This window comes from Nicotiana tabacum, chromosome 1 (genome assembly GCF_000715075.1).
Source record: "Nicotiana tabacum cultivar K326 chromosome 1, ASM71507v2, whole genome shotgun sequence".
Lineage (NCBI taxonomy): Eukaryota > Viridiplantae > Streptophyta > Magnoliopsida > Solanales > Solanaceae > Nicotiana > Nicotiana tabacum.
The window spans coordinates 215,629,811-215,644,309 of NC_134080.1; the positions used below are offsets into that span (position 1 = coordinate 215,629,811).

Below are 14,499 nucleotides of genomic sequence, written 5' to 3' on the forward strand. Positions count from 1 at the left end.
CGGCTTAAACAAACCAATTTGGTAAAAATAGTCAAAGAGAAAAACTAGTCCAATCGTACACCTTTTTTTAATAACCAAGAAATTTCCTAGGGCTAGTGGCGCACTGCTTTATTTCTCAACTATATATTTGTGCTTTTTTTTTTTTTTCCAATCAACAACGCCTTGGCATAATAGCCAGGCAACATATCTTGATCCATCGAGCAAGATAAAAAACCATTATTTTTGTGTAAACATATATAATGTGTTTGATTTGCCCCGATAAGGTTTGCATGTTGTGCACATGCTTGATTCTATTGGTCATTGTTGTTGGCTTATTATTCGGATTTAGCGTTTACAAGGATGGTTTTCACAAGCTAAAAGGCACGATTCATGTCGACTATGTTGACAGAAGGCCCTTCTTGGGTTTCCCTTCTCCTCCATCCTATTAGCACTATTTTCTTTCTTTGTTTTTGAACAAAGATTAATTGTCCTACCTTTGTTTTCTTCAATGGAAGAAATATCTGTTAATTGCTAATAGGTGTTACTTTTGGATAGTTCTGTGGTTTGCAGTTTTAGATATGGTTGATTAAAATTGGGCTTGCTAGAGTTGTCAATCCAATTCCTCTGGTGAAACATTCAAAAATAGTCATACTCATTACTATTTAGAAAAAGAGGTCCAAATTTGCTCAATTTTGGCATTTGTTAGATTTTTTATCCATTCATACCATGTCGTTAGCAAATCATCTAGTACTTGTCGTTGCCATTAACGTAGCTTTAACATGAAACAAATGGACTCCACATGTCCAAATTCATCGAGAAAAAGTTCAAATTAATCCCTCTACTTTTAACTATGCTTTAAATTACCTCTGGATTGCTATGTTAGGAGTCGAAACAAAAATTAGACTTTTTCCTTATGGCAAGGTAAGATTAGATCCCCCTACTATCTACACCTTCAGACGCGACAAGAGTATTTATTCCCCCCAAAAAAATGCATTCCCCTTCTCTTCCCGACGATCAGTAATTCTCCTAACAACTCCATTTGCCCATCCGAGATGACAAAGTTGCTAAATTTCAAATAGTACAGGGGCAAAATTGACCCATTACCTATGATTAAGTATGACATTAGGTGCTTCAATCATTCAATGTTGTACTTTGGAAACAAGGAAAAAACTAATACCAAAGATCAACCAACACAGATGAAGGAAGAAAAAGGGACATTTTGAATAGAATAACTTAACAAAATTCCACTAGATGTACAATTACCGCAGGCAGTCAATTAGAACTGTCAAGATATAGAATATGCTGTAACACACTCGAACAAAATTTTGTTAAATGTACATTCGTGTATATAACCCCCAGAAAACAAAGGGCTTAAATATCGGATGAAAATGGAGAAAATTTTTGCCTAAGCAAATCCATTTGGTCTCTCCCCACTTTTGGCAGATCTCTTCTGTATATCTGCATCATAATGGGCAAAGGCAGCATCTAAAGCCTGTAAAGACACGAACTTTTCCATGAGATCGAGTGGATAAACCGAAGTGCAGCAAGAAACAAAATATAACTCCTCCATAGTAAGCACTTCATTCAATTAAAAAGAAGATCGCGGCATCTTCCATCAGGGAATGCCAAAATGCTAAAAGTCCAGCCAAAATAACATTATTGTCTCAAATATCTCAAAAGGGAAACTGGAGAAAAACAAGAGACCTTAGAGAACATAAAATGTCGGCATAACATGGTTGAGAATTAAATTAAGCAAGAGTACGATTATTCAAATGATTTTGCTGCAGGGAGAGTACTCCCATACTCTACTATTAGTGGTCCTGAAGCCAGAAGTTAACCTGAAGCATTGGCTGTACAAGAAGGGAAACTTGATGCCTGAAATCCGATTGCACAGATTCCTTGATCTCCTGAAAGTCAATAGAAAACTTGAAAATTCAAACAAACAAGAAACAACTCCTCAAAAACAATATGCTGAAAGATAGCAAGAATTAAACACTATCAAACTGCACCTACAGGATGGCAATGGAGTGGCTGGGCAGGGAAGCGATTGGCTTCTCATGCATCAGCCCTACCACCAAATATTTCCCAGCACCAGCAGCAAGCACCTGGTTTGCTTTGTAATATCATTTTATTAATTTACTTCATTGTTCTTTTTATTAATCTAAAAAGATTTTAGATTTTTTTTTACCATACAAATACCGGTAGTTCGTTTTTCCATTTGCTTGTTCTCAGTCATTTAATTAACCTGTTATTACTACATCAGTCTTTTCAAATGACGATGAGAGATCATTAATATATTGATAAAAATGATTTCTCGAGAATGTAAAAAAAAGTCATATTCAAAAGATTCATGGAGAGTCAGCTAATCTCAAAACCACAACCACCTCTAAACTTAGAGACATTTTCTTATTGTCACAAGTGACATAGTTCCATGGTGAATTGTTTTGTTTCTAAAATCAACCTAAACAATCTATACCAAAGCCAAGCTAATCTAAATAGCACTATTGATTTATCTTCTGCTTTAGATTATTCACTTTGTACTCAAACATGAAATTGAAAAAATTTGCACGACATATTTTCAATACAGGCCATGCTTTATTTGGTGCATTAGAGATTTAAAGACAAATGAAAAAGAAAAAACGAAAGACATGAAGAACCTGCAATGCTATAATAAAGGGGGAAAAAACTAGAAAGTGCATATTTATCCATTTGCAAAAGATTATTACCTGCAACTTGGGGTATATCTGAGACATTGCATCCTTTAATCTAGTCACCTGTCAAAAATGACAAGGATCAAAAGAGGCCAACAGATGGAAATCTTTGTTGAAAATGATTCCATATAAGAAGGAAAAAACATGAACAAAATGACAAAAGTATCATGTTTTTTTCCTTCAAATAATCAAGAAATCCCCGAGGGCCAACAACAACAACAAAATACAGTGTAATTCCACAAGTGGAGTCTGGGAGGGTAGTGTGTACGCAGACCTTACCCCTACCTTCAAGAAGGCAGAGAGGTTGTTTCCGGAAGACCCTCAACTTAGGATAGGTAAAATCCTCAAGGGCCAGTGGTGCACAATTAGAAATTCGATGGATAATGGGCCGCCTCTCTACCCTTTCCACTTAAATAGTACCAGATTTTGTGTGCATCATTGGAGGAAAATTACACAATAAAGTTAATAAATAAGACACTCAAAATTTTGGATATATACCCCTGCTTACATGGAGCTACTAGCTCTCAAGACTAGGCTACAATTAGCCTGTGAAAGAAACTTCTTAAATTTAGAAATCGAAACTGATGCTACGGATATCATTTGCCTAATTGATGGAGATACTTGTTCAATGTATTCTAACTTGGTTACTGAGTGCAGGTCACTACTGAAGAAACTAGAGAATCCGCCGATCAAGCATATCTTCAGGGAAGGAAACAAGGTTGCTCACTTTTTGGCCACCCAGGGATCCAAGCAAGCAAACAATAGCCCGTTGTCTCTTTTGGAACAACCGCCGAGTGCTTTTTTGAAAATAGTCCATGACGACAAGATTGGCTCTACTAAATGTCTAAATCTAGGCTTGTATCTAGTACTGTATTTACTAGCTTAGTTGAACTTGGGAACCCTTTTGTAACTTGCAATCCAAATGTAAACAGCACGGTGGCTGTATCTACTGATGAGCCCAATGGGATGCTAGCTTTATGTAATAGAATTAGTTAATGAATGAAAATTTCGTATTTCTACCAAAAAAAAAAAGAGAAAAAGTTTGTAAACACTAAATCTTTCTTTTGGACCGTAACGCACATAATTACGCCGGCAAGAAAGAGGTGGTCTAAAACATTGTTGATATTTAAAACGTCAAAATTCAAAAATGTTACCTTGGTGTAGAAATATTTTGCGGTTATTGGATAAGATGACCAGAAGTGCTTCAATAATTCCTGAATTGATGTCCAATGCTAGAAGTAAAATGAAAATTATCAATCGTCATGATTAACAGAATTTTATGAGCGGAATAATAAAGTCTGGTCAAATATTTCAGATCCAGAATAACTTAAATCACCCTGTAAAAACAACTCACGAGTAATAGTTCATCTTTCGTTGCACTAGGCAGCCGATCTAAAACACTCTCATGGGGGTTCTTTCCCAGATGATACTTTGTACTCGAGATATTCTGACTAAGCCCGTTGAGAACCTATTAACAATGATTTAAAGTTCAACTTCTCCATGACAATAGGATAGCATTCAATGGCAATTTCCTAATTTAAAAAAAGTGAAAATACCTTGAGAGCTACTTCTGGACTAATTATTGGTTCGGTCAATCCTTGTGAATTTATCTCGGAGATGGAGTTCTTCAGGGAGCAAAAGGCATCTTCTTTGCTCACATTAAATTTCAGCTGTCTTGTCCCTGTACCACCATCCCCCAAAGCCTTTATTGCATTTGCTTGCTGAGAATCAAAGTAATCCCGAGGATCCTGATTTAGGAAACAATCGATGTATTAGATAATCCAATGAATCATGATTAATGGGAATTCAACAAAACAGAACTGATGAACGCCACACCTTGATACTTAGCAATGCAACTGGTGGCTCATGAGGTCCCTGAAGATCCTCAATTTCAGCAACTCGAGAAACTTTAGCTATCCGTTCTCTATATGCACTCTCATCAGACACTTCGGCAGCTAGTTCAGCTATTCCACCAACGAAATGACTTGTATAAGCCTTTTTTGGCTAGGAAGAATGGACAACTGTATGGAGTAGTAAATACATTTTACCCTGATTTGTCCTGGTGAATGCTTCAGCAACAGATCTTGTGTCACCCAGCTCAACATCTTCCCAGATTGGTGAGACAATAAGAAGGGCAAACATCAAGTCAAATATGAAATAATAGCAACTCAGTTTAAACAAAGGCAGCCAGAACCACTAACCCACTATGTAAGGCTCTCCCTCTCCCAACCCTAAGCTGCAGCTATCAAGGACATTCACATAGAAGACACAACAATGATGCATAACAGAGAACCAGTAGTACACACATAAAATCTTAATCATTTGCACCCGACATAGAGAAAACTTCAGTCTGCTTCACAATTTGTCTCAGGGAAAGGAGTCTAAAAGAAACTACTCAAAAAAAGGACGGAGTGGTGTTAACGATAGAGCTTGTTAAAAAAGAAGCTTACCTATAACTCTTCCTCGAAGAACTACTGCTGCATGCTGGTTGAGGTACTGCGAGAACGACCTCTTGAATGGTTCATACTGTGGTTCCAGAATCTCTTTAGTTTCATCCAGAGGTAGCCCATGATCCTATTTTTTACCATGGCATATGAATATGTTAGCTCCATTTCACTTTTAAGGGGTTATAGCAAAGCAGATACAAGAATAGGAGGTCCTATCCACTACAAATATGTTTTCCAAGGTACACAAGCTATGCAAAACTCAGTGTAACCGGAAGAGGGGATGTTTGGGAAAAAAACATATCGTAAGCAGTATTGTCTCATTAAGAATCCACCATTTCACTGATATCTCTCAGATTTTATATCCACAGACACCATGATCACCACTTTATAACTAGTCGAGAACCTTACTTTTTCTATCAAAGAACATTATGCTTCTTAGTTCAACGCATGGGGAAAAACATGGACAGCAAATCCTATCTAACAAGATGATTAAATAATAAAGTTTTGTTGATGTACCGGGAGATGCATGTAATCGTCACCTTCATCTGCTTCCATGTCCAGAGTTGGATCCACCCTTCTGATCTGAAAAGAATACAACTTCTGTAAAGACTTCTGGAAACACTTCTCCATCCACCTCTCTCAAGGGAAAAGAGAAAGGAAAGAGGGAAACAAGAACACTCGATGGAAGTCCTTTTAGGATGGATGTTGTTAGAAAACAATGAAAACAGTAATCATCTAGTGCACACACCTTCTTACGAGCTTCAAATGCTAACATGTCATCTTGCTTCAAGAAAACCGCAAGCTCCTCATCTTCAGCAGCCTCAGCAGCTGCTGCAACAATATTTTTTGTGCTGTGGAGGTATTCAGCTCTTGAATATTTAGTCCAGAATTCTTTTTCTGACATCTGAGAAAGAGAATATAAGCAAAAGACGCACCATGCAACTGACAAGATTCAGAATTCAAAAATCCAACTTGACTGATAAAAGTACAATGTGAATCATTCTCAGATAATCGCTGTCATCATAGGTGGCTTTGGGTGTTTGTTACCAATTAGTAAAGCAGTTTAGATGGACCTGTAGACGAATTATGATAAGGAAGCAAAGGGGTTATCTTGTCCCACTCCTATATTCGATTGTAATTGGAAAGGTTCACTAAAGCTTCAATCGAAGATGCTTGAATGATCTTAAATTAGGTCAACTTTTGTGGACAAGCTAAGCATGCATATCTGTCTCAGCATGCTTTTGCGCAGGAAAAGCTCACAAGATAATCGGATTGAAATCCAATGAATTGTCTATACCGCTTGCTGACAATACTTTTACCTTGCCCGGAACAAATTTCAAATATGCTTGGCGGACAGCTGGTTTCTCAGCAAAAATCTGAAACATATTCAGCATATGATTAGACAGTATAAAACAGTGTTATAAGTAAAAGCTACCGATACTTCTTTATTATAAAGAACCTTGAAAAAGCTCAGTTGTCAGCTTCTGTCATTTAAATTTCATAACCTAGCCTTCTAATATTACATTTTCACGAACTGTGGGAAGAACATCAGAACTAGAAGAATTAGAAATCTATTACAGCAACTTTTTTTTGAGAACTCCATTACAGCAACTTCAGACAAAGAATGAGGCGTAAAGAGACCCAAAGATGGATTCTTTTTCGTGTATATTTTTGTTAAATTTTGATTACTGAACAGAGAATCTGACTACATCCTAGAGCCAATAAGTAGCGGGGAATGGGCTCTGCAGAACAGAAAGCACTGCACATATCGTACTAGCCTGTTGATATGCCATTTTAATTTTTTTTTAAAGATTTAGCTCTAAAGAAACCAAAGATTGTTAATTAAGTTCTGGAGGCACAAGTATAGAATATTTCTGATGTAAATTTCAGAGAAAAAAATTTATAACCCAAAAATCTGCAAGGGCAATTGGACGTAGTGGATAAATCAGAAATACAGAAAGAAAGCAATTGGGCCAGAGAATGCGACTGGCACGCTTTGAAACTCGGTGGATAATGGGCCTGCCTCTCTAACCCTTCTCCACTTAAAACCAGACTTTTGTCTGCGGTAGGATTCGAACCCCACACATCATGTGTTGCACTCTTACCATTAGACCAGAACCCTAGGGACCAAATTTCTTAAAAATTTAAGACAGATTAAATTCTTGGAGCTAGTTCAACTTTCAACGTTCAAACCCTGAAATCTGACTCATGTATTGTTTAACTTTATTTCTCTAACTTTCTGGCTCAAAGCATATACTCAAAAGTTTCAAGGTCATATTGGCCTTCAGAATTTTCCACATTTCTGTGCATTGCAGAAAATTTTGGAATCTCAGATTCTTTCCCTTCTTGTGGTCAAGTTATGGCTTTAGATAATTAGTGTCAAGAAACAGCCCAGAAAGCTAGCTCCTCTGATGATTTTGCAGTCCTGTTTGGATTGGGAACAAGTTGTGTAAGCTCTTAACCACAGTGATGCTTTGAAGATTCAATCACCAGACCAATTTAAGTAATTGTGCTTAAGCCTGAATTGTACAATGCAAATCCAGCCTTAAGAGATGATGCCTGGAAGTTCTCCTTTTTCTTTTTGGCTGAGAAAGGGTAAATATGGAAGTTCCCTTTTTTACCTCTTCACTTTTTATTCTATGTAACTGTAACTCTTCAAAACTACAATTCAACCACATCTGAAATGGTTTTTGGTTGCCAAATGTTTTTGGGCAACATTTCCAAATACAGAAACCAAACTTATTTGGTTTGCAAAACCTAATTATTTTGGTTTCAAGAATAGAAAACTCAATGGCGGTGGCATTTGAACTTGGCTGTGGTTTAGGTTTTGAAGGATTGGTTTCAAAAATGAGCTTGGCAGCATTTCTCAATTACTTCTGAAGCTAATTATTTACATTTCCAAGGAGGGTGTGAAACTAATGTATTTTAGTTTCCAGAAAGCAACCTAATTTAACTACTTGTGTTTAAAAAAAAGACATAACCCAAACAAAATCCTACCACGCGATTGTTGCTCGAAAACATTCCTAGACAAACACCTTTTTGCGTCATCACAATTCACAAGCCCAGAAAGTGGGAAGCATCAACCTACCTCCGCTCTCTATTGTCAAGTACGGGTTGGCAGCACCCAGCTCAGTATACAGCATTTTTTCTTGCTATTTTGCTGCTCCAGCCTGAACCCTCTAACCCGATAGTTCCAGTATATTTCTCACTTTGACATCTCCTCCTAATCAGATCTAGAAGCCATTTTTTTATAATGACCTAAAAGGAGGAAGTGTCCCATCCTTGACCTACATCGTCTAGACTATGAACAAGAACAACATGCATTGATAGTGACCTTATTCAAGCTGAGTTTCACTTCTTCATACTGTTTGAATAAGAATCAATTTAACCACTTCATAAAACAAATATGGTTACCTGATGAATAACCTCCGGTGTCAAGTTAAATGTAACTCTGTTCGTCTGAAACAACAATGAAAAAAAACAGGTTGTCAAGCTTCACGATCAATGAGCACAGAGGTCACCAGTTCAAAGGGGAGCGGGAGAGAAGAGACTGCAGAACACATTTTCGACAATACAATGTTTAAAGCCAAGATATTTGCATTTTTATCTGCTTCTAGTCGTTTATTAGCAAAAGGAGTCAGAAGTTCATTGTAACACTAAGCATCCTTCAGAATTAAGATAAAAAGGACCTGATCAGAATTCAAGAAAATCACTTTTGCTTATACATATCTTGGAATAGAAAATACAGCACCCTATCAAAAAAATGTGAGCCATGTGTTCACACAAATATGGTAACACCCAGACCAGGGAGAGAAGATTTCTCTCTTACCTGACCATCAGATAAAGGTTTAACACTCCACATGTCATTTTTTAAAGCCACCCGTTGTTTTGGCTTCTTGATATCGCCCTGTTCCAGTAGCTTCTGCAATCGATTGGCAAGATAGAATATAGTCAAGTCTATAGGAAGCAGCCGCCAGCTGCTTAGGCGTCTAGGTATATCTCAAAAGTTTTAGCAAGAGTAATGATTTATCATGTTTATAAAAAATAATCTATTTAACAAGGTCTTTCTATCTACTAACCTTCCTAGCGGCCCAAAATTCAGCCTCTGATAGAATACCTCCAATGACCAATTGCCTGTGGAGTTTCTGCAATTCACTGCCACTTATACTTTTTAGTGATATCACAAGAGAAAATAAAAAGGTCAAGATGAAATGCCATTATTAGAAAGAAAAGGAGCAACAAAAATTGCAGATTTTAAGCAAAATGGTAGCAGTTACAAGACACATTTACAACGTTAGCTAGCATCACAAAGGGGTTTTAGAAAAAGCCCCAGTCTTCTGCAACATTGAACCAAAAAGAAAAGAATAAATTCCATTCACCTATTATCCTGCAGTAACTTAATCCGACGTCCCATTTCTGCTGCACTGAGTTGTTCATCATGTGGAACAGCAGGTTTTTCAGAAGCAGCTTTCACAACTTCTCCACAAGCCGCAATTGCAGAGGCTGTTCAAGGGCAACATGTTTGTAAGTACACATAATGTTAAAAATACCAACTGGAACATCCAGGGCAGGGTATCATATAGTAACCACATACTCTTTAATGGACTAGCTGGTGTTGAACCACTCAAATAGTAATACAAACAGTGAAAAAGAAATATTTAAGACTTCCAAGAAGCCATACTCTAATTTTGATACTTCTATCTTATAGACACCGAAGCAAGTTAGACAACAAAGAGTCACTAAACAGAAAACCAAGACTTGGCTCGTATATAATAACTAATGCCAATTATATATACATGGATTAAGCAGCAATTTCTTATATCCTGCAGTGCTCTGATGAAAGGCTCAAATTCAGCACCTAGCCAATTCTGCACTTGCATGCAGGAGCAAAGGACGCGTGGAGGAAAGGGTTGTCCAATACCACGAGAAGGCTGGTCTCAGCCCATCTCTGCCGTTTTACAAATTGTTTTGCATCCTCTTTTTAAACCAAGATCAACTCAATGACTAATGACTTCATTGAGTTCTAATCTAACCTTGCTGGGCTCAAAAGGAAAAGCAGTTGATCTTTTAAAGTGTAATTAATATTAGCCCAAAAGGAAAAGCCATCAGGAAGAAAAATAGAGAAAGCAAACAAACAAACTCAAAATCTCAAAAGAAAACGAATGTCTACATGTTAGTTGTTACTGGCTAACTATCCAGAATAATCAAGTACAAACTCCATACAGCTAGTACGTGAAAACAAAGAGCAAGCAGATTTGGTCACACACCGCAAAAAAGAATCAACAACAAGACCCCCAAAAAACAAAGTCCAGTATATTTCAAGTTTTCACATATTTGAAGCAGAGTGGTCCACTAGTAGCTGGATGATGAAACTGAACGATATGAGTCAATGCATGTCAGAAGACTAACCAACGAATTCTCGACACTTGTCGCGGTCCGGGAAGCTATCAAACTCAAAAATATAACTCCTGCCCTGAAAACGATAGAAAATGGACCATATTTAGTTGCAGTACTCAGATCAGTTAGCAGTTTGTAGACTTCACCAGTACTGGGATGAGTCTACTATTTCTAGACTTCACCAGACGCAGAGAAAACAGTCATACAAGAAAGTGCTCACAAATCAAATTCTTTTGGTAATCATAAATCTGAACCTGATCGTGCATGAGATTAAGAAGAGCCTGCTTACTTGAACCCTCTTTAGAAGACCTGTGGCCTGAAAAGAGAGTTCAGACAGTCAGACAGACAGAGAGAGAGAGAGAGAGAGAGAGAGAGAGAGAGAGAGAGAAGCGAAGAGAGACGTCAAGTGTGGACAGCACATTAGTAATGGATAACACACACAAAATTTATTATTAAAGTAGAGTGGAAAGAGGAATTGCAGCCTAAATATGTATATATAATTAAAAGCCAGAAACAAAATACGATTAAATAACTTCAAGTGACACCACTTGAAACAAATACTGTGTAGCTAAATTGGTCAGACACCTCATTTTTCTAGTGTAGGTCGTTTGTTCGAAGCCTGAAAGGTTCATCTATTATTTCAAAAGTTTTGTGCCTCATTTACACAAAAAAACAAATTGTATTGAGCAAGGGTCGAACTGTTGACCTTCAGTTCTGTAATTTTTTGTGACAATAAATTATTTGTTTCCATGGTTAGTAGTTGTACTATTTTTCCCTTTTTCCTTCCATCTTCTTTATAGCCAATAAAATTGATTAAGAACATTACTTTTAGTGATTATTAGGTACTTTACAACAACAACAACGACCCACTATATTAGGTACTTTATATAGAAAAATAGTATTTAGTATTTTTTTGGTAATTAATTTAGTATTTAGTATTATTTTTAATGAGGCTATTTTGAATACTTTTCAACAAACAAAATTCATCGAAAAGAATTGTAGTAATATATTTGAGTGTGTTTTATTAATATGATTCAAATTGTATTCTTTTTTTTATATGATGTTGTTTGTAGTGTTTTGTTTACTGTACACTTTTAAAGTGTGACACCCCTTTATGAAAAATTCTGCGTACGCCATTTATTGCAGGCAACAGAAAAATCAGAATCAAGGCAAAATATCAAAGAGATACAAGAACTGACAAAGAACCAAAGTCATACGATCGTCTCCTATAAATCAACTACTTTTAATTGACCGAATATTTTGCATCAACTAAGTACTGGGAAAAGAAGTGCTGTCAAAGGGGGGAAAAGGATGGAGAGGAGCACCTTTAATCAACTTGAACTCCACATTAAGCTTTGTCGTGGATGTTGGGTCATTCGGCATGAAGAAAAACCGTTCCTTGGTCTACGCACAATAGAAAAGACAAACTAGCAAATCAACAGTTTGTTGCATCAACAACTGCAGTAGAATCTACCATACAGATCAGATAAAAAATTGAAATTCATAGTTCAAACCATCTTAAAGAGGAATTTATTATTCTGAATCAATAACCCATCAGGTATTGTGTTTTTTTTTTCTTTTTTCGAATTAAAAGCCCACCCAACAAAACCACAAACCAGGAGCCCAACAATGCCTTTTCCCACTTTTGCACCATTGGTGACTCATACCCCGTCCTTGTGGTTGAAGATGGAGGGTCATTATCAATAGACTACCTTACTTGAACAGGATTTGTTCTATAGCCTCGTACCACTGTATCCTTGAATTCAAAGGAGGGTGCTTACCGCTAGGCTATCCCTCTATTGTCAAAATTGCATTTTTTTTTCATGCAAACAAAAGTAACAAGAATGCATCAACCATGCACTAGTTGGAGTCGATTATTTTAATGTTCAATATCCATTCTACTCGTATTTTAATCAGTAAAAGAGATTATGTTAATTCATACAATGAAAGAGATCAACTGTTCTAAGCAGCAATCTGCTGCTAGGTAAAATAAATAGATACCTTTTCGCAAATTTTAGTCACTTATTCCACATATTACTAGAAAAAGATGTTTACCAGTCAGTTACCTGACCAATCACTATTCTCTCTTTTTCACCTCTTTCTACCAGCTCCGTGTATCAGTTGCATTCCTGTTATGTTTATTTTGTTCAACTTATCAACTAGATCTCAGTCCCAGACCAGTTTATGTAGTGATATGAATCTTCTATCAGGTCGGCTCTAGTTGGGATTTCTCTTTTGTTTTCTTTTTATGATGCTGGTGTTCTTGAGAGGACCTTCACATCGACTGTTCCAACGGGTACCTGCTACCTGCTACCAAGGGCGGAGCTAGTGTAGGAGTTAGAGGTTCGGCCAAATCAAGTAACTTTGGTCTAAATCCTGTATTTGTCTTAAGAAATTTTCAATGTACAAATTATTAATTTAGAACCCAGTAACTTAAACGAACTAGAATGTTAAACCTATAAGCTTCAAATCCTAGCTCCGCCTCTGCCTGCTATCTCCCATCACAAGTATGGAGTAACTCTACCCACCAAGGTTTAATCATATGAGAAAAAATCATCTAGTATTTGTCTACTTGGGATTAGGATCATTTATTGTTAGTGCTGCTTTTTTTTAGGGGGGCGGGAATGAGAAATCATTGTTATTTTTTTCCCCTTGTTCATGGCCATAGGAAACAAGTACACAGCTCAGTCATAACGTCCATATGAATACAAGGGGGTTCGGAAGGAAAAAATTACCAATTTCAAAACGCCAGGAACGCCAGGGTCCTTGACTGAAGATTTGTACTTGGCACGCTTAACGACCTTCCCATCGGCCATAATCGAATTGTTCAAAATTTACAGTATTTTCACAACACACATCAAACAAAACAATACAATTTGGGTATATTACGGACTCTATTAGGATCTAATTCAATCATTTGAATTTACAAATGTTCATTTCTCAAAGCTAGGGCAAATGTGAACTCGATGTTTTGGATTGAGATAACAGTGATTTATGGAAACGGAGATCTAGGGCTCCGATGTATGGGTTTTAGAAGAGAGGGGAAAGGCCTACTTTAGTCTTTCTCGGCGCCAACTGGAGAGATCAGTCGGCCTCTGGATGTATAGATTTTACGTGTATATATACTCTCCACTGTGGTAGACGATTCTGGCTTTGTTTGGTTGGTTTAGGGAGGAGCATGTTTGGTTGTTAGATGAATTAATAAAATAATACTAAAATATTTACAAAAAAAATCTATACCAAAATAACTATATTAATACTAAAATATAGTAATAGTTATTAATATTAATAATACGTAGATCAATTCTAAAATACCAAAATGAACTTTTATAATAGTAAACAAATTTTACTATTATTTATAAATTATTTAAACTACTTTTATATTTAATGTGCATTGGTTGACAATGGTGGTTGATCTCGTATGCACTTGTGTGGCCGATACCATTATTAATTAAATATTTATTGAAGAACAAGTTTGATCACATTAACGTATATATATTTAATGAATGTTGTGCTACTTGCTTCAATTACTATTACAAAAGGAGCAATATGACATCCTAATACAAAAAGAGAAATTGTAATTGTAACTTTTAACTTTAGTAACTTTGAGCCTGTGTGGGCGGCCATATAGGAATTGAATTTGGGTGTAATTGGGTGTAATTATACTGTTTGGCCAGGTAATTACGTGGTTAGCATGAAATTTGGTATAATTGGACTCTTCAATTCTTAAGGGAGGAGGTGAGAATTGGTGGTAATTACAATATTGGGTTTTAGTTTCTTTCCTTTTGTTTTTATTTCAATTTATTTTCTTTATAACTTTTTATTTCTATTTTTTTTAATAATTTTTTTTTTTACTTTTTTTAAATTTTAAAATATGTTTTTCTTTGTACATCATGCATATTTTATTTCTCCACCTTTACTTCTTGTGATTCCGTGTAATTTTTTATATTTTCTTTTTATTAATT

General features: G+C 36.3%; 1 protein-coding gene across 1 annotated transcript; it reads right to left on the reverse strand.

Moving 5' to 3' along the window:
• Positions 1 to 1,176: 1,176 nt before the first annotated feature.
• On the reverse strand, positions 1,177 to 13,702 carry LOC107788649 (general transcription and DNA repair factor IIH subunit TFB1-1). Its single transcript, XM_016610340.2, has 20 exons — positions 13,270 to 13,702; positions 11,860 to 11,938; positions 10,789 to 10,850; positions 10,547 to 10,610; positions 9,517 to 9,640; positions 9,217 to 9,292; positions 8,967 to 9,059; positions 8,552 to 8,596; positions 6,457 to 6,513; positions 5,886 to 6,041; positions 5,654 to 5,719; positions 5,141 to 5,264; positions 4,739 to 4,795; positions 4,527 to 4,654; positions 4,247 to 4,438; positions 4,045 to 4,158; positions 3,845 to 3,922; positions 2,706 to 2,753; positions 1,818 to 1,886; positions 1,177 to 1,471 (listed from the first exon to the last, which is right to left on the reverse strand). Exons 1-20 carry the CDS (start codon positions 13,348 to 13,350, stop codon positions 1,385 to 1,387), a joined length of 1,800 nt encoding a protein of 599 aa, XP_016465826.1. The 5' UTR covers positions 13,351 to 13,702; the 3' UTR covers positions 1,177 to 1,384.
• Positions 13,703 to 14,499: the final 797 nt, after the last annotated feature.